Here is a 24,522-nt window from a genome sequence, read left to right on the forward strand (position 1 = left end):
GCCATAGTATTTATCAGATAATTCCATTAGAAATGCTCCAAAAGACACCAACACTGCAAACTTGGTCAGTAGCTCCATTTCAGTGACTCAAATTAGTGGAGGTGACACCTAGCAGATAGCTTGCAGTTAGCTGTAGAAACTAAAACCATGTTTTTCCCACCAGGATGTAAGAATGTTTATTGAATAATGCTGTAAGTTGGCCCTGGTCCCTGGGTTTGGTCATGTTTTGAGTTTATATCCTTAGTTAATATGGCTGAGTTTGAATTTCTGTTTTTGTTTTTGTGTTTATGGTTTATATTTTGTGTTATTGTATTTTTAAAGTCTTGTTTTGATATCCTAATTGTTCTAGCCTCAGCAGGGCTCCTAAAAGGTTTGCATTTGGTTATCTAGTCTGCCTTGAGTCCTGTATTTGGGTCCTTTATGCTACGAGTTATGACAGTTTTAAAATGGGAGTCTATGGGAAATGACTTGCTCTTTGAATCAGCCTCAAGTGGCCATCAGGTGAACTGCAGCTTTTTTATAGTTCCCTATTTTTTCAGACTGGTATTGCTTAGAATATTCATATTTTCTATCGGTTTAAAGTTGGCTGCTGTAAAGGTCTTGCAATCAAAGATAGCTTGGGACTAAATTATGACAGTATTAAAAATTTAGAATTACCGTCTCACAGTGTGATTGCTGCTGCTATGATCTATGTATGCTAAGCAACCAACTAACAGGAATGCTATGTGAGATGACAGGCTGATCAACTTGACTGCAGCACTATATGGCATAGTAGATTTCTATGGCAGACTTATATGGAAGCAAAAGAAGGACCAGTTGAAGATCTAGTTCTGTTGTGGCACCAGACCTTTGGATGATGTCCTCCAGCTGCTTTGACCACACTAAGGGGCCTGTGTCATGAAAACAAATATCATCTTTGCCCTAAATCAGTAGATGTTATCATCATAAAGTCTGCATCCATCAAACTTGATGACCTATCCAAGTTTATTAGATCCATGTCACACAGCCCAGCTTATAATAGTGATTATGACTTCTAAGAGTGCTAAATTCAGGGTGTATAGTCACTTTTAGATGGTTTTGGGTGTTTGTTCAAATAATTAACTCATGTGCAATCTGATATTTTAGAGAAATTTGAAGATAATCTCAAGACAAAAAGCTTCTGGAGGCCAAAGAGGGTTGACCTGGGTTTTGGGATTCACCACTATGCTGGAAAGGTAACTTATCATTTAATTGTAATCATAAACTGAAGCTAGTTGGCATTGGTTATTCACGTTTCTTTTTTTCCCTCTCTACCAAACTTTAAGGTGATTTATAACGCTGCAGGCTTCTTGGCCAAGAACAGAGAAACCCTTCCAGCTGACATCATCCTGCTGCTGCGGTCGTCGGAGAACGAGCTCATTCGCAAACTTGTCACTCACCCCCTCACCAGAACAGGTGATGCGGACACAACAGCTCTTTGTGAATAAAGTTAAAATCAAGACAGAAAGGTAGGAGGAGAGAAGCTCTACCTTTTGATTAAACGGTTTTAAAACAGCACCAAATACATACTTAAAATAAAATGGCAGGCTACTGTTAGCACATTTAGCTTCCCCTCTTGTCTATCAGACATTTGTTGTAATAATAATAATAATATTGGAGGACAGAGTATTTGCCAGGAAGAGCAGGCTGTCAGCGATGTCAAAATCCAAACACAAAGCCAATAATCTCTTTAAAAGTAGTTTGAAAGCGTTGGTGCTTTATGACAACGTGACAGGTTCACTGACCTGATCAGCAATAACTCACAAGTATTGTTCAGCATGACAGAAGCCTACTTTTAGACTCACATTTAGACTAAAAGTAACCTCAGTAATTATCCCACCTCTGTTTCTTCATATCATTTCTGGATGTGTGACTAAGTCTCTTCCCTCTGTTCAGGGTAGTTTACTCACTGACTCACTCTCTAATCCACTATTCATTTCACAGGCAACCTTGCCCACACCAAGGGTAAAGGCATAAACACAATGCTGAGCCCACGGACCCCGACACGCACCGTCACCTTCGCCAAGGTACTTACAGCACCGTCTGCATTATCACTGTATTATCTCCCACATAAAGAACTTCCTCTGAAAAGTTGTTCAGTTTATTTCCTCCTTATTACTTTCACTACTCCAGCCGAGAGCTGCTCTTGAATTACAGCTCAGATACTTGTGTGTCTACTGTGTTTTCCATTTATCCTCCATCAGTCTTTTACCCAACTGTAATTACGGCTTATTTTATTTATTTTCTTTCTTTCTCTTTCTCTCTTTCTCTGCATTTCTGTTTCAAAAGATGGGAATGCTAAGCTTATACAGTTCGTTTTCTTTTAGTGAGGTAATAAACATGTGTGTATAACTTCAATGTATAACTATCAGTGTAGACCCTTTTCCTCTAGATTCTAGATATCCTTAAAATGTCCAAATGGGCCCAGATATAATGGTGGGTAGCTCTGTTTGAGCTAGTTACAGTTGAAGTAACTTAGATCAACTCCTTGAAAAGGGACCTACTATGCATTTCCTTGTTTTCTATCATACTGTATAGACTTCTCAAAAAAAGAAATTCAAGCTTGTATTTTAAATAGATTTTATAATATATGTCTATACAACACATTTAATCTGCAGTATGCAAGCACCTCCAGAGGAGGTGACTTCTGTACATGAACTGCACAAGTGTCTGGATCTGTTTTAGAGGAGTTACTCTCCATTGTTAGATGAGCGCAACCTGCAGCTGTGCAGTGGTCATATGCTGTGACTGACAAAAGTTCCAAAATATAAGGTCAGCGTGAGTAAAATTATCCCTAGTGAGCCACAAGCTTGTTATGATGCCAGGGTGAGTGGGTATCCCTAATGTGGTCATCTCAGGCACACAGCTCTGGATGTGAGAACAGAATTTGTTTATGAGGGGCAGCCAATCAGATGTTAACTGGCTTAAAGGAACGTGGTAGGGAGCTAAAGCAGGAAGTGAAATGAGGGGAATAATTTCAGGCTACTTTCATAGAGTCCAAGAATAAAAATATTGAGCTGGAATTGTGCATAATAGGTCCACTTAAAGGCATTTTCCCTGCATGTAGTCTCTGTGCATGTCAGTAAGATCATTTTTGTTTGCCACCTTGCTTTGCAAAATGCTAAATGTACCTAAAAACATCTCTTGCTTCCCTCAGATCTATGTTGTGCTAATACTACACTTATTCATATCCATCACCATGGTGGATTTGCGTTTATAGCACCACGCCTAATTCTGCTAAGTAGTTTGGGCAAAATGAGTGATAAAGTTTTTAAAAATGCTTTTAAAACAGTGTTAAAACTTTTTTTTGCACTCCAAGCATTCAGTAATCAGCCTGACTCTTTCAGGTGCCAGCATCCAAATAAAACTCATCCCGACACCTCAATTAAGTGGCTTTACACGGCCGTATGAATTACTTTAGATTGTGGCAGTACACCACTGCTAAATGTAAGCCTTAAAGCGATTTGCTCACCTAAAATCAATCGACAGTAGCTACGTTTAAACAGACTGTTTGATTAGTTCTTGAATTTATTTCCATTCATCAGCATATTTTAGGAGAAAAGCTCATCACAGGTTTATTCCCTTGAGAAGCCACGATGAGCGATTTAAATACTACAAACAGCATTAGGCTGATGGTGTGCTATAAAGGTGGTCTTCTTCCTGTTGTGTTCATGCTGAGAATTTGATATAGAGCTATCAAAATGTTACCAAATATGTGGTAAATGCAGGTTAAGACAGTTAAGTGGTTAATGCATTCGTTACAGCAGTCTGTTTATTATTCTTTGGATTTTTATTTTTTACTTTTTTGTTTTTTTTTGTTTTGTTTTGTTTTGTTTTGTTTTTTTTGGGGGGGGGGGGGGTGTCCTAGCAGTTTTAAGTATAGAGTTGTTGAAATGTGACTGATTTTTAACTGAGCGCATTTAAGCAGACCATATTCTTGATTTGGCATGACTTGTTTATCCATTTTTTGCGTCTCTTTTGCAGCCGTCTCTGGAATTAAAGCCTGAAAAAAAATTCTTGCTCGATGTGCATCTTGGTGTCTCAGTACAAATGAAAACGGTGATTGGTGGTTTTTCAAAAACACAGTCAAATGTTTTGACCTCCATTATGATTTTAAAAATAAACCGCATACATGTCTTATTTGGTAGAAATTGTTCTACCTTATATTGACTTTAGTTGGATGTCTATACGATAATCTACACTTTTCCTGTTATTCCATAAACTTGTACAAAAAAATATAGACTAGCATTATTACACAGTATAGTAGGTGTTATTGGTGTTTTGATATGTTTCATGTTCTGTTTTCAGCCTGGTGAATCTGACACGCCTTACCACCCAAGAGAAACCACCAATATGAGAACACAGACAGTGGCCTCGTACTTCAGAGTAAGATTTTAACCCTTTTTTGGGGGGGGGGGCAGGTGGGATTAGAGAGAGACACAAATTAGCAAGTAAACACAGCTGTGGTCAGAGGTTTACATACAGTCAGGGGTGAAAGTAAGCATGGTCCGGTACTGCATACCACTAAAAGAGTCTGCGCCAGTACGCAGTACCTGGAAGAGGGGGAGCGGCTGTCTGCTGTAAAGCCGTCATTCAGAACCAATCACGGCTGTACTTTGGGTCAGAATAGATCCGCTAGCAATAAGCAGTCTAAAACACAACTTAATCAGTTAATAAATAGCTTTTTTTTCTCATTTCAAGTTGTTTCTGAACTGTTTGTGCTATGCTGGAGCCTCAATTTTCTAGCTTCTCGCCCCTCGGAGCTCGAGGCTTTCGTCAATGGCAAGCTTTTAAAACGTTCACCTGGCACCTGGGTGGCTTAGTGGTGAAGCCGGCGGCCACGCACATATGCCACGTTGCGGTGCGGGCAGCGCGGGTTCGCGTCCCGGCCTGTCGCCAGTTTGCCTGCGTGTCTTTCCCCCATTTCCTGTCTCTCTCCACTGCCAACAAAAGCCGCAAAAAAAAAAAAAACCTTCACCGCTACGTTTGATGTCTGTCTGCTCGTTGCAAAATATCCCAATTAAAAGCAAAGTGAGATTAACTAATTGTGTTTCATGTTATTCTGCTCAATTTCAACAACACAGCACTGCTCGAAAAACACTGCTTATGACCGGAGAATTCGTTTATGCTGCACAAGAGCCCATTTACCTCCAAAACACAGTGGTTAGCAAGGGGATTGAGGTTTGAGAAAGATTATTTCTTTCCAGAAGTTTTGTATTGGTGGACAGCACCAGAATGCATGGAGGTGGTCCGTTCAGAAAGCATGGAGATGGTTACTGTACATAAGTGTACAGTGTGTGCAAACATCTCAGTTCCTTAACAACTTAACACACACACACACACACACACACACACACACAGTTTTTGTCATAGTACCGGCAAGAATTTAGAACTACTTTCACCCCTGCATACAGTACACTCCTCATGGGCATGAATGTCATGGTAAATTTGGGCTTTTAATAATTTCTTTGAACTGTTTTCCAGGGTGGAATGACTGTACAGCATACATCTTTACTGACTTTAAAAAACAAGAACTGGGGGCAAAATTCTGAATTTAATTTGGATTTTCTCTAATTCCTTAGTTTACATGCATGCCAAAAGTACACTGCACATGCAGGTTCAAATATAGACATCCACTCACTTGAATTGTTCAATAAGTGGTGCTGAAGGTTCTACAGTGTCTTTTAACTTGATAAGGCCAAGACCTGCCAACTTCTTGTTAGTAATAATGATTGACTACAACTGGTAGTTTTTGCCAGCATAAAAGGATTTGTTGGACTGCACACAGCACAATGGGAAAGTCCAAGGAACTCAGTGATTCAAGATCTAAGAAGGAGAACTGTAGATTTAGACAAGCTGGGAAAGTCTCTTGGAGCCATTTATGAACAACTGTAGCTTCCAAGATCATCAGTTCAAACAATTGTATGTAAGCACAAGTTATTCAGATGTGTCACCACTTTGCCAAGGTCTGTAAGAGTACCTAAACTGTCAACCTCAGATGAGAGGAAATTGGTTAGGATGTTCAGGAAAAATCCAGGAACCACCAAGGCTTGAGTCTGCCATAAACTGGACACTGCTGGAAGACCAGCATCACTCATCTCCACAGTTAAACCAGTTTTACATTGCCATGGACTGAGAGGGTGCAGACCTAGAAAGAAACCACTGCTCCAAAATTCAAAATCGACTGAAATTTGCAAGCCAAGTGCCTTCTGAAGAAAGATTTTACAGTCAGAGGAGACAAAGGTTTAACTAGTTGGCCACTATGACAAGAGGTGTGTTTGGAGGAGTAAAAGTGAGGCTTTCAAACCTAAGAAAACTGTGTCAACTGTCAAGCGTGGTGGTAGCATCACGATCTGGGGCTGTTTTGCTGCCAGTAGTACTGGTACCTTCCACAAAGTGGAATAATGAAGAAGAAGGACTACTTCCAAAGTCAACAGCTAGACAGTTAAAATGACAGTTTGAAATGGATAAAGCAGGTTAATATAAAGCATCTGGAATGGCCCTCCCAATTCCCCAACCTCAACACTATTGAACATTTATGGACTATACTTAAAAGCCAGGTCTGGAAAAGAACAGTTTTAAAGTATTCCTTGAGTGCCTTGTCTATCTCTTGTGACATTATAACCTGCGATACTATAGATGTATGGTAGACTGGTTTTCACATTCTTGTAACCCTGGTCGCTACTTTAAACCCATAATCACTTTTTCCATTCCTTCTAGTACTCTCTAATGGACCTTCTGTCCAAGATGGTGGCAGGGCAGCCTCACTTTGTGCGCTGCATCAAACCCAACAATGATCGCCATGCTAACAAGTTTGACCGTGAGAAGGTTCTGGTCCAGCTGCGTTATACCGGTGTTCTGGAGACCGCCAAGATCAGACGGCAGGGTTACTCTCACCGCATCCTGTTTGCTAACTTCATAAAGAGGTCAGTGGTAAAATGCAGAGAGGACAATAGCTTATTAAGTGATTACAAAGTCAGTACATAGACCCTTGATATAAGTGTTCAGCTAATTACACTGATTGCTACAGGTACTACATATTAGCTTTCCACGCTAATGAGGAGCCCACTGTGACTCCAGAAACATGTGCTGCAATACTGGAAAAGGCCAAGCTGGAAAACTGGGCAATGGGGAAGACAAAGGTGAGGAGAGAGATTTCATTTGAACTGAACTTACTGAGAAAACTTTCAAATAACTAAAAAAGTTGCATTTTAATTGTGTTTATGCACAAAAATTAAAAAAAAATATATATATATATATATATGTGTGTTTCAAAGCTCTATTTTCTTGTTGTTCCCTTGGTGATCCATCAGGAGCCTCAAACATACATGATACAGACACAAAACAAACATCCAAATGTAGCATATTTATTTCAATGGGATGGTTTTAAAAAAAACACACTTGTGTACGTGTGGATGTAGCCTGAGCTGAATATTGACATTAATCTCCTTTGCCAGAGGCCAATTTAAAACTTTCTCACTTTCAAAGGTTACTAACCTCAAACAAAAATTCATGAGATCATGTCTTGCCTGTGTCGTCCAGTTATTTTTATACATTATGGTCACGAATGCATTCAAATCAAGACTGTTCTCATTCAGTAACACTTCACAGCTTGAATGTGACCAGTTTTCTGAGATTTTTTTTTGTAAAGTTCCACAACATAAAAATGCAGACACTGCACAATCCTGTTGTGGGAAACCGGATGAAAAGGATATTATAGATTTAAAGGTTTTTTCTTTTCACATAAACTGTCCTTATTTTCATGGCATGTTGTCTAAAAAAAACTCATTTGGGAATACAAGTCTTACACAAATCAATGAAATTACACAAGTCAAAGGCCTTTTGCTAGTGGCATTTCACCAATAGATTCAATTTTCATTGAAAGTATAGGTCATTGTCATGGTCCTGGGCTGTTTGCTCAGCGTGCCTTATATTTCATTGAATTGTGGTTGTTTGAGTATGAATTAGGATTTTAGTTTATCATAGTTTTCTGTTTAGTTATTTGTGGTTAGTTCCTGTTTCCCTCATGTTGTCTTTCCCATGGTCTGTGTTCAGGTGTTTGTCTTATCCCTCCTGTGTCAAGTCTGGGTTATGTTTTGCTTCCCATGTCCTCCTGTTCTGTCACTGTTCCTGTGTATGTTTTGGTTCGCATGTCTTCATTCCTTGTCTCATGTATTGTGTTTAGTTTGATGTCCCGGTGTTCCCTGTGTTAAGTTTACGTGGGCTTCCTGTTTTATTTTTTGACAGTCCTGTGTTACTTATGCTTTGTGTTTAGTTTTGCGCAGGAAATGCTCCTACTCAGAAAACTTTCTTTGAAAAGAAAATATTATATACTAGGCTTCTGTTGGATATTTTTATCACTCTGATATTGGTATTTTACTATATCATTTATTAGTACCTATATTAATCAGAATTAATGGTCACATTATATATTATTTGTCACCTATATTGTCACTCACACACTGGAACTTCATGCTTTAGGTGAGTGGAAAGGACTGAGGCCTGCCCAGCCCAGGGCCTTGGGTTTTTTCCACTAGTAGTACTGCACTCATTCATATTTAGAGGCTCACACAGTATTGCCAGTGTGAAGGTCAAGTAGTGTGTGTCCCGAAAGGGGGGAGTTGAAGTCCCACCTGAGCTACTGTAATAATGTAAGGGAGTAAATTTGTGTATTGAGATAAGACCGCCCTAAAAGTGTTTCAAGTAAGTGAAAATATGGATAGAAGGGCGGGGTAGTGCTCCGGTGGGAGGTGTTTTCACGTGAGAAAGTTGTTTGTTTTGACAGTCCGGAGAACAGTCATGGAGCCATTGCATGAGGATCAAGCTAGTACAGTTCATAGTGGATTGGGAGCATCCTTCTATGCCCACTGGTCCTGATAACAGCAGGAGGAGGTGTGAGTTTGGGGAATAAAAGGCAGTGGCAAAGTTGGGAGGGAGCGCACTTTTTTGCTCTTTCTCTCTCCCCTTTGCAGCGGCTCCAAGGCACTCACTCCCAGGAGGGCTTTTTGCTTTCTTGTACTCTGTTTAACTCTGGACTCCTACTTCTTCTTTCACCCCATTTTACTCACTTTTTTCACTCATTACTTTCTTCCACTCTTTTGTACTTTACTTCTCCCTTCTTACTTTTTAACTTCACTCACTTACGGTCCTTTCCTCTCTTTCTACTCTTTTTGTTCCTGCATCTTTCTCTTTCTGTGTGTGTGTGTGTGTGTGTGTGTGTGTGTATTTCTCAGTCTCAACTATGTTATTGTCTGTGTTTTGGTCTTTGTCTGTGTTTTGTGTAACTAAGATGTCTAATAAACAGCCTGCACTGGAACCTGTTCATCCCAGTGATTTACTGGAAACTTTGGATTTAATGGGGTTTGAACTTTCAGCCAAAAGGAACATGGAGACCCTTAAAAATGTTACCAACACTTCAACCCTCTGAGGTCCAAGTCATCATATGCGATAACACTAATCCTGCATTTTAGAGAAATACAGGGGAAAAAAAAAAAAAAAAAGGAAATTGTTTTTGAAGCATGTCAATTGGAATGATCATTTACTTTCTTACCAAGACTTGAGAACAATTTAATAAAAACAGTGATTACAGATTCTGATTGCCTAGGGTTACAGTTACGGTTAGAGTTGGGGATGACTCAGAATTATTGCAAACTGAAGCGAAATTAGTGAAGGCTACTTTCTTGTGTACTGATCTTTTTGGCATATATATATATATATATATATATATATATATATATATATATATATATATATATATATATATCACTTTTCTAGTCTTACTGACAACTCAAAACTCTTTACACAATGAGCCACATACACATTCATATAGTACATTATTTATAAGCACATGCAAACTCCACATAGAAAACCTCTATAAATGTTTGAACCCAGAAGTCTATTGCTGTGAGGCAGTACTAACTTCTACACCGCCGTGCTGCCCGTTATCAGTAATTTCACGGAAAAGTTTGTCCATGCGGTGTTAGTATGTGCAAAGTGAATCCAGCACTGCTTGCATAACTCTGCAGTTAAAGCTAAACTCTCAATGTTAAGCTTGCTTTGTATGATTAACTGTTTTTATTTATCTTGGTTCAGGTGTTCCTGAAGTACTACCATGTCGAACATCTGAATCTGATGGTACAGCAGGCCACACAACGAATCATCCTGCTCCAGGCTTGTGTTCGAGGCTGGCTGGGAGCCAAGCGGTACCAGCGGATATTAAAAGAGCGAGAACAGAGTGCTCTGGTGCTGCAGTCAGGTTTGTAAACTGTGCACTCTGGTTGTGTACCAGAATATGAACAAGTTACAGAGGAGCCATTGAAATGAATTTTTTTCTTCTCCAGCTTACAGAGGTCATCAAGCTCGGAAGAGGGTGGCTGATGAGAAAAGCAAAGCAAAGTTGGAGGCCTTTATCATCCAGTTTCAGGCTGGTAGGAGTCTGATATTAAATTAGTTACACAATCTAAAAGTGGTGGGTATTACACTGGTTTACCTTTATTCATCTTCTTTTTCTTCAGTTTGCAGAGGCTATCTTGCAAAAAAGAAATACAAGGAGCTGGTAGATGAGAAGAATAAAGCAGCAACTAAGATACAGGCTCGCTACAGAGGGCACAAAGAAAGGAAGAGCTTCAAAAGAAAGATGTAAGAGAGGTGGAAATTACACACAAAACAGCAGTAAAATGTCTTTTTTTCTTACTTTCTTTTTTTTTTTTTTTTTACATAAATGTACCCATTTTGCTTCCAGGGAAGCTAGAGAGAAAGAGAAAGCTGAGAAGGCTTCAAAAGAAAATGAGGAACAGATAGAACCAGAAGAAAGTGCCTCCACTCCAGAAAATGATGCAAAGAATGAGGAGGAGGAAACTAAAGCTGCTGTGGTTCTTCAAAGCAACTATAGAGGTTACAAAGAGAGGAAAAAGTTTAAGGAGAGAAAAAAGACAATGGCTGGGGCAGAGCTGGAGCTGCCAAATGCAACTGTGGAAGAGGAAAAAGATGCCCAAGAGTCAGCCAGCAAAGAAGAAGGAGAAAGTGAAAAGGCTGCTGATAAACAAGAGGAGAATGAGGAAGAGGAAGAAAGTACTTATGAAGCGGAGGAGAATGATGACAGCGATAATACCCAGGTGCCAGAAGATGAGCACACAGAAGTGGCAGAGGAAGCATTGAGCCTAAATGCTGAGCCTAAAAAGGAAGAGCAGGAGGAGGAAAAGGCAGAGGATGACAGTGGACAGGAAAAAACTGAAGGTGATGAAGCTGCCAATTCAGAAGAGGAAACCAAGGCAGCCACTGTTCTCCAGAGTAACTTCAGGGGCTACAAAGAGCGGAAGAGGTTGGAGGAAGAAGGCAAGATCCCAGCTAAGAAACAGAAAGCAAAAAGTCCTGTAGGGGATGAAGGGCTGGAAAAGGAACCAGGTAGTGAAGAGGCAGAAAAAGAAGAATCAACAGAAGCTCAGGATGACGCAAGTGACGTCAAGTCAGACGATGCAAACGAGACCAAAGCGGCTGTGGTGCTTCAGAGCAACTTCAGAGGCCACATGGAGCGCAAACGACTCGAGGAGGAAGGAAAGCTCCCCAAGAAAAGGCAGAAGGAAGAAGAGGTTCCACCAGAGCCTCCAAATGAAGAAGCAATAGAAAGAGAAGAGTCTGTGCCAGAACCCCAGGAGAACATTTCTAGTGAGAATCAAGAAGGGTTGGATGAAAAAAAAGCAGCTACTGTCATCCAGAGTAACTTCAGAGGCCATCGGGACCGAAAGAGACTGAAAGCTGAGAGGGAAGCACAGTTGAAAGTTGAAGAAGAATGTGTGAGTGCCAATGATGCAGAGGAGGAACCTAAAGAAGAAGAGCAGGAGGAGGCTCTCGACATTACTGATGTGTTGATTGAACGTAAAGATGAGACAGACATTGAAAAACAAAGACTGGAGGAAGAACAGGCCGCAGTGAAGATCCAGAGTAACTTCAGAGGCTACAAGGACAGGAAGAACCTGAAGGCCAACAAGCAAACAGCACAGAAAGAGTCCAGAAGGCTGGAGAGCTTCTCTAGACAGGTTACAGCCTCAAACAGATTTTGTTGAAAACTCACTATCTTGTCATTTTCTTTCCAGCCATATATTGTTTTTCCTTCTTATCTGTTCGACAGATCGCAAAGACGTCTCAGGAATTTTTGACTCTGCAGCAGAAGCTGAATGAGATCATCCAGGCCCATCAATCAAACCCCGAGAACAATGGCATGTTTGTGAGAGGAAAAGCAATCAATGGCTTCGCTCCCCAGCATCACCAATCAAGTAAGATAAGTGAGGCAGGCTCAAAACAGATTATAAAGCAATAAAAACAATTCATAATACTGTCATGGATTGACCCAAACTTAATTTGAAGTTTTGGTTCAGCTTTTGAAGCTGTGGACCTTCAGATAATTAAGAAAGACAGTCTGTCCATTCTCACAGTCTAGGCAGGTTTTAGTAGTCTTTTTCAGTCTGCTAAACCTAAGATAATGGACATGGTGACAAACTGAGCTCAGACACATTGACCGAAAGATGTCAGAGGGCAATTGAGCTATTAGTTCTATTCAAGCTTTGACTGAAAACACCCAGAATTTGGGCCACGAGTAGGTGATCATTCACTGTTTAATATCTCAAAGGGGATTCCAGAAAAAAAAAAAAAAGAAAGAACAACAACAAAGAGGTTCAGACTTTATTGCTGATTTTTATTTCTTGTGGTAGAGAGCGATATTATCGATGGACAGTGCCCTCTTTCTCTGTCATGCAGCTTCATTAGATCAGGAAAGCTGAGAAAGTCAATAGGAAGCATTTCTCTTCCTGATGTGTCATCAAAGATAAAATTTGATTTGCACGGGCGATAGCTGTAATTGCTTTTGGGGTGGCAAATGGAGAAGGGCAGCAAATTGAAAAGTTCACTTTGCAAAATCGAGCTGTCAGCTATCATCGTAGATTCGGGTGTCTCAAGTAAATCAGCTAATATTTATGTAGTGACGGATCATATTTGGTCGCCATAATAATGTTTCTGCTTTGGGGTGGCTGTAGGAGGTAGAGCAGGTCACCTGCTAATTGGAAGGTTGGTGGTTTGATACCCGGCTGTTCCAGCCTGCATGCCAAAGGGTATTGTTTTGAACCCCAAGTTGCTCTCCAGTATGTTCATTGGAGTGTGAATGTTAGATAGAGAGCACTTAGTTGTAGAAAAAAGTGCTTGTATGAATGAATGAATGAGGCATGTTGTATAAAGCTATATAAGAACCCAGTCCATTTACTTTTTTATTGAACTTTAGAGTCTTGTTGAGTCTTATTATAAGCATGGTACTGAACAGGAGTGGCCCTCCAATCTCATTGTACATTCTGTATAATGACAATAAAGGCAGCTGTAACACTGTTATCCATACCTTGAAGAAGCAAGATGATAGCATTTAACTTTAGCTTGCTCCAGAAATACCCCTATTTTAATTAATTTGTTAATCATTGTTTGACTAGTCCCCTAAAGTGTTATATGAAAGTATTGAAGAAGTCATAAAGGCAGCAGACTAAACAAAGGAAGGGCAGTCATCTCCCTCAACCAGCTGGGGGATGAGGAGAGGGAGACAGGACAAAAGGCAAGCTGTGGAAGAGCGCCAGAGATTAATAATAACTAATGATTAAATGCAGAGTGGTGTAGAAAACACATAGAGAGTTAAAAGAGGTGAGTGAAAAATGAAATGCTCTGTGCATCATAAGAACCCCCAACCATCCCACCCCGACCAGGTCAACTGTGGTCATAAAGAGGCACGGACATTGTCAGCAACAATACTCGGGTAGGCTGTGGAGTTTAAGCAATCCTCAACCGGTACCAAGGTTCCTAAAGTATGCCAAGAAAATATTCCCCAAACTATTACACCACCAGCAGCAGCCTGAACTGTTGATACAAGGCAAGATGGATTCATGTTTTCATGCTGTTTACACCAAATTCTGACCCTACCACTCACACTTCATTTCAAATCATGTTGTCCAATTTTGGTGAGCCTGCTAATTGTTTCTTGTTCTAAGCTGGCAGGAGTGGAACCCGGCATGGTCTTCTGCTGCTGTAGCCCATCTGCTTCTAAGTTCCATGTGCTTTTCTGCATACCTTTGCTGTTATGGGTGGTTAGTTGAATTACTGATGATTTCCAATTAGTAATTCAACTTAGTAATTCAATTAGTCTGATCATTCTCCTCTGACCTCTGGCATCAACAAGGCATTTTCACCCACTATCGCTTACTGTTTTCTCTTTTTCAGGCCTTTCTCTGTAAACCTTAGAGATGGTTGTAGATCAGCAGTTCCTGAAATATTCACACCAGCCCATCTGGCACCATCAACCATACCATATTCAGTGTCACTTAAATCACATTTCTTCCCCATTCTGATGCTCAGTTTAAACGTCAGCAGGTCATCTTGACCATGTCTGTTTGCCTAAATGCACTGTGTTGTTTCTAGATATTTGCATTAGCAAGCATTCGAACAGAGAGTATGTTAATTAGCGAGCTTTAAAAGGGCTCTAACTCAATTTTTGTTTGCCTTTGCAAAGAGCTTGAATAGCCGTTGCTGTTCCCAGTCTTTATGCTAGGCTAAGTAAACCTGCTGCAGTGTATATATTTACAGACAAAAGAGTGATCTCACAGTGTACTACACAGATAACAGTCTTCCTTTAATCCAGGCATGTTTGCCCTTTACAGCCTCTTCTCCAGCGCAGAGCTTTGCCTGAGGTAAAGCAGAATGAATTATCAGTGTTATTTCCAGGGGCTAGTGCAACTGCTATGAAATGATCTTTTTCAGCTCCACAAAGTCATTTCTCGATCAACGGTACTAATCTGTCCTCATGAATTTCCTCTACATAATAAAATAAATCAGAATCATTTGCAACACACACAGTGAAAGCAGAGGAATGCCAGACACATTGCTCTTCATGGGAAAGGTCATTAGATGTTAATCGTGTTTTGTGAGTTAGCATTTCCAACAATTATGGCAAGCAGTAATAAGTCAGTGTGTAAAATTGGCTTCATTTGTTTGCAGTTCAGAATGACCTTTGGATGGAGTTGTTCAATAATGTTACAAACTTTTCACTTTCTTACCTGAGAGCTTCTGTGCGTGATAGATTGCTTTTTCCCCGGATGTCAACAGCGATTAATAACAAGCATCAAACAAAGGCCACTGTAATATATTTATAATTGCAATAACATAGATGACGGATGTTGTTACAGCACATTGTGTATGACAAGCACGACAGATTGCAGTACAGTCACTGCAAGGTGGGAGATGTCAGGCATGAAAGCTGCCCATCCGGTCACTTTGTGTTCGTAGTGGGAATCAAACATGGATCATTACAAAGTTATCGAACACTTTGTGTCAGAGGTTGTTTCAAGTAATCTATGTTGGAAAATTGAAACTGGATAGATTCCTTACCATTTCACAACTTCTCTGTAATGTCTCTCACAAACAAAAATGTATATAATATGCAAAGACAACATGAGTACACCAGAAATACAAATTAAAACACTTGATTTGAAGGCAGCTGTTTCTGGGCAGTCACCATATTTCCTTTTGTCTCAGTCCCACCATCTTATCAGCAATATTTGCTCTTTAAGAGAGGTAGAAAATGCTCAAAAACACAACTACTAATAGTACTTTTGTGAAATAAGAGGCTTCAGGGGTGGGGTGGTGGGCATGCCAATAAATAAAAATTGAAACATTTAAAAAAAAGAGCTACAGACTGATCGTGCATTGAAGTTCTTTTGAGAGTATATCCAGAGAAAGCAATATGTTTTTGTCAACCTCATTTGACCTGTTAAAAACAGCAAAACCACAGCCGGATGCTTTAAACTGTCTGTGTTACTTTTCAGCAGACAAAAGATTGTCAAGAACCCCCCGCAGGAACCAGCAGCCAAAGACCCTGAATACACCGGAGGATTCCACCTATTACAACCTGATTCATGTGAGTCTCAGAAAAGATGGTGAACGATTTCAGATACTTTCTACAACAAAGCGTTGCCATCAGTTGCACCTGTAACTGCCTTTCCAGCATCTGCCTTTAATAATGCACTATTGATTGACACATTTTCCCTTGTAGTAGAGCTCTGTACCACCTACTGTATGTTCCCAAGGCGAGAAATATCAGGCTATTATAAAGTTGTCTGGAAAAGTATTTTTGTCAATGCAGTAATTTTCTTCAGAAGTTTGCCTTTTGTACTAAAAGCAGCCCCTTTTTATTCAGTCATTATTATTAATGCTCTTCTATCATTTCAGTTCACACTAGCACCTGATTGCTGTTCACTGTGCTCTGTTTTGTAACCTAGTAAATACCATACATATAGTCCGTCTAATCAATGATTAGGTCAGTGATCAGTTTAGACATTCAGACATTAAACATACAAAACAAAGCAGCAGACTTTTATGAAATCAATAACTGTGCTGTGTTTTTGTAAAGTAGTTTTAAAGCAGAGAGAGGAATTTAGTGAAATTGTAATTAATATGTAATATTGCTTTATTGAAACAATGATAAAAATGCTGCATGGAGGGATGGATGGATGGATGGATGGATGTGGTCAGCAATGATAGTCAGCAGGTAGGCTGTGGAGCTGCAAGAATAATATTTGGTAATAAGAGGCCCAAAGTGTGCCAAGAAAATATCCCAACCGCATTATACCACCACCAGACTTAACCATTAATACCAGGCAGCATGGATCCATTCTTTTGTGTTGTTTATGACAAATTCTGAACCCTAGCATCGGAGAAATCGAGACTCATCACACCAGAAAAGGATTTTCTGAACTTCTATTGTCCAGTTTTGGTGAGCCTGGACAATAGAGGCTCACCTGTTTGAGGTTCAACACATTGTGCTTTAAAAGATGCTCTTCTGCATGTCTTTTTTTGTAATGAGTCATTATTTGAGCTTTTGTTGCCTTCCTATGAGTTAAAAGCAATCTGGCCATTCTCCTCTTACCTCTGACATCAACAAGTATTTTCTCCCAGAAAACTGTCACCAGTCAGCTGTGTGGGCCCATGATGTAGGACTCAGAGACATAAACTTAACTTCAGCTTTTGTTTTCTGAAGGAAAACAATGTATATGGAACTGGACGAGACCAGGAGCACAAACTGGGAAAACTTACATTAACTAGACAGACGAACATAAGCACACACAGTGAACAGGGAGCCATAGAGGACAGCAAGACAACTTGAACGCAGACATTATATAAACACCAGGGAATAAGATAATTGGAAAGAGCATATCAGGACACGCAGGAAGCAAACTAAACCCAAAGCTCAAGAAACAAAGACACTATCAAAATAAAACAGGAAGTGGCAAACACAGAGACCAAGACTAAGACACATGAACTTGACACAAGACAGGTGGAGACAGGAATGTAGACACTTACAAACACAGAGACCCAGACAAGACTTCCAAACAGGATACAGAGACAGATAATACTCAAAACTGAAACGAAGGAAGAATACAAACAGCAAAACCTACATTAAACTCAAAACGAAAACTCCAACTTGCTGGACGTTTTGTCTTTTTGAACCATTCTCTGTAAACCCTAGAGATGGTTGTGTGGGAAAATCCCATTAGATCAGCAGTTTCTGAAATACACAGACCACCTTGTCTGGCACTAACAACCACACTCTGATTAAAGTAACTTACATCACCTTTCTTTACAATTCTGATGCTCCATTTGAACTTCAGCAGGTCATCTTGACCACATCTATATGGTGCCATGTGATTAGCTGATTAGATGCTCTTGACTATCATGTGAGAGAAAAGGTATGCAGTGTTTTGCTGCTTCTAAATCTGTTATTCCACAAAATGACAGCACAGTCACCATCTTTACAGCATATGTCTGGTGATTTGGTCACATGACATCGTGGCTCTGAAGCCTTTGTCATCATGATATCATCTGGAATCCCTGACTGCAGTAGGTGTCAAGATATTTAACTGGCACAAACACATTTAAAGATTTCACAGAGTCCAACAAGAATAATGAGTGGAATGAGCAACTGGAGATGTCCTCTGGTGACCCTGAATGTTTGAATTTTTGCTAGCATGGCAAAAAAAGAAAAAACATAGGCAAAATTTAGGCATTTAGGTTTAAAACCACTGCAATAAAACCAATTTCTTGCTTTTTGCTGCATACAAATATCAGTATTGTTTGTTTGACATTTAATAATCAGTTCTCCATCTCTCTCCACTCAGCGGTCTGTCCAGGATGATAAACGCAAACCCAGGAAAGAAGGGTAAGTGTCCCACTTCTATTTTAACAACCTCTTAGCTGCTGTTTTAAGAGGTTGGCCTGCTGCCTGCTTGCTTTTCACTCCTGGCCCAGAGTAACGACTACAGCCAGGCGCTGATATAAGGACAGTGTCTGGGTCCAAACTTAATGATCCACAGCACAACGCACATCCTCAGTTAAATTAATTGCCCTCACCTTTTACCTCTTTATGTTGACTGAATACATTCTACTCAATGAAATTTAATGTAAGGAATCGAAAATAGTTTGTTCTGTGTCCTGCATGATGGGAGATGTTTCCTATATACTAGTAAATGTTTTCTGCATTTCTTTTAAAAAGCAAAGAAAATAACCATAAAGTGTGTGTTGATGTGTGTAGTCATGCATATGTATGTGCCGTACAGGCCACAAGGTGAGCATACCGCCCAGAGTGAGGGGTTGAAGATAGACCGATAGGGCTGGCTGAACAAGCAGGGGCTCGGGTACTTTATTACACTAGTCTGAGGAGACACGGACATGCACATACACACATGGAGCCACCTTGATGTTGACACACACAGTGCAGCACAGTGCTAAACATCAAGGGTAATAATTTGTTAGCAGATAAATAAAGCCAGCAATGGACAGCAGCAGTTTACATGCATCATTAAGGTTGAGAAGGTCAGCAGGAGCAATAGCATCTCTGGGTGAAGCTGACAGCAGAGGAGGTTGGAAGATGAGAGAACACGGGTGGTAGGGAATGAAAGTTGGAGACTAAATTGAGGTGATGATAATAAATGAGAATGACACATAGGAGAAATGGGGAGAGAAACAGTGATTGTTTAGCACAGATATCTACATTTTAGTGCTCCTATCAGTGCTCTGAAATTTTTAAAGTGGTTGGTGACTAAGCCTATTTCAAGCTCATGACACCTTGTAGACTTCCCACCACAGTGCATTTCAAAATGATGCCTGTAATTATTGTGTATTCAGTCCTACTTGTGCATAATTAATTTTGTCACATTATTTGGGACATTTCAAACAAATCTGCAGCTGTAGGCTAGTGTATGCTAGTGGCTGTTGAGATATTGGTGCTCTAAGTTGAATGTTAAAATGCTGATGGTTGCTTAGAGCACTAAAAATGCCTGTGATCATATTTTTTTTAAAGTTGTCATCAAAGTTTTAAAATGTATCCTTAAGAAGATTAAGATTGGCTTGCCAAATGGTTCCCTGAACTTGAGGTCTAGGCTAGGTACTTTACTTTCAATTGCTCCTTTTTTTTTTTTCCTCTCTAAGGGGTCACAGCATGTTTTACACCAGCTGCCCTTCCTGATACAACCTTCTCATTTATCTGAGAGTAGCACTGGAAGTACACTAGCATGTGAACCCCAAAGTCTAGGTTTTTATCTCCTCCCAGAAACAAACCAGGGAACTTTTGGGTAAAAGTGTTAACCACTAAACCACTAACCTGAGGTCTAGGCTATATCCTGCAATGCAGCATCTCTGAAACTCAAAAAAAAGTAACAGTAAACTAACCTTTGGTGTTCTAAATTGAAGCCTGATTCAGACAATATGGTTTATTTCTTGCCTCAGCAGTTTTCAGAGCTATATCTTTGCCTCTCAGTGTAAGAGAAAGCCACCATGTTGGTTTTGATTTGAAATTAGACACCCCATGTGAAGCATTCAACTTGCTCATCAAAGATACATCTAAAAATGCTCCTGTGAATATGAACCATAGAGTTGTCAAAGCACTTCATTTGTGAACATCTGCATGTAAATTGTGTTGGTAAAACTGTGAATTGGTCACAAAGCAAAGATGTAGTCCACTAACTCCACTAACAAAGCATATTCCCAAGAAGGAGAACTAATAAACACAAACTAAATACAAAAAGTTAAATGAATGCTTTGTAAAAAGGCAGAACAGCCACTTAGTCGAAACAAACTAAAGAGGGTTTGCTGAGTTACACCGAACTCCTCGAATCAACCTTCCCTCAACTTATTAAAAAAATTCTAATGTTTAGTCTACCCAAAAGAGTCCAAAAGATCCCGGATGAGCCCCAGTTTACACTATATTGCTGAAAGTATTCACGTGCATCTGAACTTGAGTGGTTTTCCACAAGATTCAGGAGTGTTTATGGGAATTTTTGACCATTCTTCCAGAAGTGCATTTGTGAAGTCAGACACTGATATTAGACGAGAAGGCCTGGCTCACAGTCTCCACTCTAATTCAATCCCAAAGGTGTTCTGTTGGGTTGAGGTCAGGACTCTGCGCAGGCCAGTCAAGCTCTTCCACAAACTTGCTCATCCATGTCTTTATGGACCTGCTTTGTGCACTGGTGTGCAGTCATGTTGGAACAGGAAGGGTTCATCCCCAAACTGTTCCTACAAAGTTGAGAGTATGACATTGTCCAAAATGTCTTGGTATGCTGAAGCATTAAGAGTTCCTTTCACTGGAACTAAGGGGCTGAGCCCAACTCCTGAAAATTTACCCCACACCGTAATCCCCCCTCCGCCAAGCACTTGGCACAATGCAGTCAGACAAGTACTTTTGTCCTGCCAACTGCCAAATCCATACTCATCCATTGGATTGCCAGACAGAGACACATAATTCGTCACTCCAGAGCACACGTCTCCACTGCTCTAGAGTCTTTGTATTGCGCTTGGTGATGTAAGGCTTGGATGGAGCTGTTCTGCAATCGAAACCCCATTCTATGAAGCTCTCTATGCACTGTTCTTGAGCTAATCTGAAGGGCACATGAAGTTTGGAGGTCTGTAGTGATTGACTCTACAGAAAGTTGGCAACCTCTGTGCACTATGTGAATCAGCACCCACTGGCCCCGCTCATGGCTGAGTTGCTGTCATTCCCAATGACTTCCACCTTGTTATAATACCACAGTGGAATATTTTGGAAATTTCACAACTAGACTTCTTGCACAGGTGGCATCCTATCCCGGTACCATGCTAGAATTAATTGAGTTCCTGAGAGTTACCATTCTTTCACAAATGCTTGTAGAAGCGATGTGCATGCCTAGGTGTTTGGTTTTATATAGCTGTGGCCATTGAAGTGACTGGAACACCTGAATTCAATGAACTGGATGGGTGAGTGAATACTTTTGGTAATATAGTGTATGTTCCAACCTGGTTATAGGCCATTAATTAAAAAGGGGTCAGATACTAGAGTTTTAGATTACTTAACAATTTAAGTTAAAATTTACAGATGCAGCACAGAACAGCAGTGAAGAGTCCGTGCTGAGGTCTACCAGTAGCGGCAGCCCATAAGATTTGTGCACTGCCACTCTAAGTTCAGCAGGGGATGCAGAGGGGTATGACATTGTGTTCTCCTTGCCATATCTGTTTAGTTCAATATGTCAACTGCCTTGAGCTGTTGAATGAACTGCCGCTATATAAATAAAATTGAACTACATTTTAGGTTGTGGCATTAGAAGCATTTGTGTTGTGGATACGTTCTCTCGTCAGAGCATCGGTTGTCTTATTTGATCTCCTTTGCTGGAACATCTAAGAGATGGCCAGATATTTATCATACAAACTTTACTGAACATCTGCATTCCTCTGTGAATTATTTTTATCTAATGCTGCTTTAAAGCTAATAAACTGATTTAATAGATCTTATATAATAGATCAAAATCTTGTGCTAGCCATTGTCATTGAGGTTTTCTTTGCCCTGCGTCAATCATATAATTGAGCCAATAGTCCAGAGGACAGAAGAGGTAATTATAATCAAGGGAAATTTTTTTTTCATGTCAGCCTTAGAATAGAACATTTATTATGATTCATCAGTGGGATAATTGTGTGCCAACCCTGCCTCCAAAAGTACAATAATGAGTTCAGGTCAGGCCTCAAACACATCACAGTGTTAGAATGAGATCAGTGTACAGGGCAGTACTGAGTATATATTCTGATAGTGGTCATTACCTTAAATTAATAATGTATGAGACTTATGGATCTCCACATTGAAACTCCTTTTCACGCTTGTGTTCAAATGGAGGTCAGAGTGAAGGTTCAGCTGAGAGGAGGGCTGCACAGTGCAGATGGACAGTTTACACAGTCTGGTGGGCAGATGCCTGACACTGAGGACTTGATAATTATCCTCTTTTCTATAAGATTTGTCTCTGTTCTGCTGAGTTCATTTCAAAGTCTCTGTTACCACAGAGACAAATTTTAAAGAAGTTAAATGACCTGATGCAGCAACTTCGGGAAAACAGTTTTCTTCTTCACTACAATAAAGAAATAACTGTATTGATTTCAGCATGTAGCAGCTTCTAAAAGAAAGAAAAGCTTTAAAAAAGAACAAAAAAAAAACCTCAAGCTTGGAGAGAGCATCAGTATCTCAACCCCTGCTTGTAGAAGAAGAAACTGAGAAAAAAAGAATCTTTTGTTTAAAGTTGACCTTTTATACTTTTACAATATTGAATCTTCATAACAAACATGGCAAATACTGAGATCATTCAAATAATGAAATCACTGTGCATGTAATCACTGTGAGCCAGTGGGGTTTTTTTTCTACCTTACCACTGTAAGAGGTCAATAAGAGCAGGTAGCTTTAATCTCAGGCACACAACTATGCATGTGAGCAAAGAGACCCCGCTAATCTGCTGTATAAACCCACTGTTTGTGAGGGGCAGCCAATCAAAGGAAAGCTAGCCTGAAAGGGAATGGCCTTAAAGGAAGAGGAGTGACTTGTTTTAGACATTGAAGCAAGGGGCTGCACAACAGCCTAGTATAAGATAAACAAGCATTATTTTTGAACTGTGATTCATGCAGCACTACTCCAGCAGAGCCCAAAAAGTAAGAATTTGAAGGGAAAATGAGAACATATGGTCCCCTTTAAAGAACTGTTGAGGTGGCGAAGCAGAACTATGTTATAAGTACAACTCTTGAGACTGTATTGAAATCCATATAGCCAAGCTGTGCCTGCTCTTAAAATGGAAACTCAAGAGTTTTGTCTGATCCTAAATAATTGACAATGCAATATCAAATGAGAAATTGAAATAAACACTATTTGATGATCTGTAAGAACGTTACAGCTGACCTTCTTCCGTAAGAGTAGATTTTTTTTTTTATTCCTTTTGGAAGCTTTTTCCTCCATGCATGATGTCTGTTCTTAAATAACTGCAAACTAATGGTGTTTTTAGAAATATATTGCATATTGTGTCTTACAACCTACAATTTATTGCTTTCACCTGCATTCACCTGCAATTATTGAGACTGTATAGGATGCAACTTGTACTAGATTCACACACAATATCTACTTCACCCCATCCTCCTCTGATTTTTGCTGCAGTTCAGGGAAACTGCTCGATGTGGACGACCAGTACTACCCAGCCCTGTCTACTAGCCAGTCTGATCCCGCCATGTCCACAGAGGACACATCATCCAGCAGCATGCCTGAGAGGAGGCAGTCTATAGAGAAGAGGCCGTCTATGGAGAGGAGGCGGTCCATGGGCAGGAGGCGATCTATGGATAGGCGGCAGTCTGTAGAGCAGAGACTGTCTGCCCCGAGTCGACAGACCAGAGAGAGGGCCGCCACTGAACCAGAGCCTCCAAGACCTGGAAAAGAAATCAGGTGCGTCATCTATGTCCTCTTCACAGTTTCTCTGATAACAAGTACATGTCCTGTACCATGTCCCGAAGAACCCGTGATAATTCTTTATTTTTGTGAAACTGTGCAAAGCAGCAGAGAGCTAACTTTCAGTTTTGAAGGCCTGCTGCTCAGCACCATAATTATACTGAAACAAACTAGAACCCCTTTTATGCTGCCACTGAAAATCAGTTTCCACTTTTTATGATGCTATTTTTTCAACTAACATATTCCCTTATGATATTTTTGGGACCCTTTTTCCAACCATCTCATCATCGTCTCCATTGACTCTCGTTATGTGAAACAGGTGAAAGGTTGGAAATGGCCTTTGGGATTTTTGTCCAGCTGTCCACTGATTTAATGTCTCTACATAGTGACTGTAAGATACAATATATTACAACCCAGTTGTACTGATTCACAAATACAGTCACAAGTTGCATTATTAATATTTTGCTAAATTTGTTACAGTTTTTTTACTTCAGCATATTAATGCTACTGCTGCTGCTACTGTATAAAACAAATATGATCTCAGTGAATTCAGATGTTTTTTAAGATAAAGCTGCAGAGGCCAGCAGACATAGTTTTAAACGGCTAAGTATATGACAATTTGACCCTTTAGGTTTCACATTTCGCTAACTCCTCTTAATCGGAGCGAAAATGAAATGTCAAAAAATTAATTAAAGGGCCAAATTATC

The 24,522-nt window shown here is 40.0% G+C and overlaps 1 protein-coding gene across 2 annotated transcripts in view; it reads left to right on the top strand.

Moving 5' to 3' along the window:
• The window catches only part of myo3a (myosin IIIA), a 70,870-nt gene that overhangs the window by 44,769 nt on the left and 1,579 nt on the right, over positions 1-24,522 (top strand). Inside the window, exons 22-37 of one of the 2 annotated variants that reach the window (XM_030756289.1) lie at positions 1,126-1,214; positions 1,305-1,434; positions 1,963-2,045; positions 2,308-2,349; positions 4,003-4,077; positions 4,327-4,404; positions 6,739-6,944; positions 7,049-7,160; positions 10,111-10,273; positions 10,359-10,445; positions 10,533-10,656; positions 10,760-12,053; positions 12,146-12,290; positions 15,867-15,958; positions 18,216-18,256; positions 23,531-23,812. In XM_030756289.1, the coding sequence (XP_030612149.1) occupies positions 1,126-1,214; positions 1,305-1,434; positions 1,963-2,045; positions 2,308-2,349; positions 4,003-4,077; positions 4,327-4,404; positions 6,739-6,944; positions 7,049-7,160; positions 10,111-10,273; positions 10,359-10,445; positions 10,533-10,656; positions 10,760-12,053; positions 12,146-12,290; positions 15,867-15,958; positions 18,216-18,256; positions 23,531-23,812 (3,043 nt within the window). The remainder of the gene's footprint in view (positions 1-1,125; positions 1,215-1,304; positions 1,435-1,962; positions 2,046-2,307; positions 2,350-4,002; positions 4,078-4,326; positions 4,405-6,738; positions 6,945-7,048; positions 7,161-10,110; positions 10,274-10,358; positions 10,446-10,532; positions 10,657-10,759; positions 12,054-12,145; positions 12,291-15,866; positions 15,959-18,215; positions 18,257-23,530; positions 23,813-24,522) is intronic. The other variant, XM_030756290.1, reaches the window with a different exon arrangement.

Source organism: Archocentrus centrarchus, chromosome 20 (genome assembly GCF_007364275.1).
Source record: "Archocentrus centrarchus isolate MPI-CPG fArcCen1 chromosome 20, fArcCen1, whole genome shotgun sequence".
In the NCBI taxonomy this organism is placed as follows: domain Eukaryota; kingdom Metazoa; phylum Chordata; class Actinopteri; order Cichliformes; family Cichlidae; genus Archocentrus; species Archocentrus centrarchus.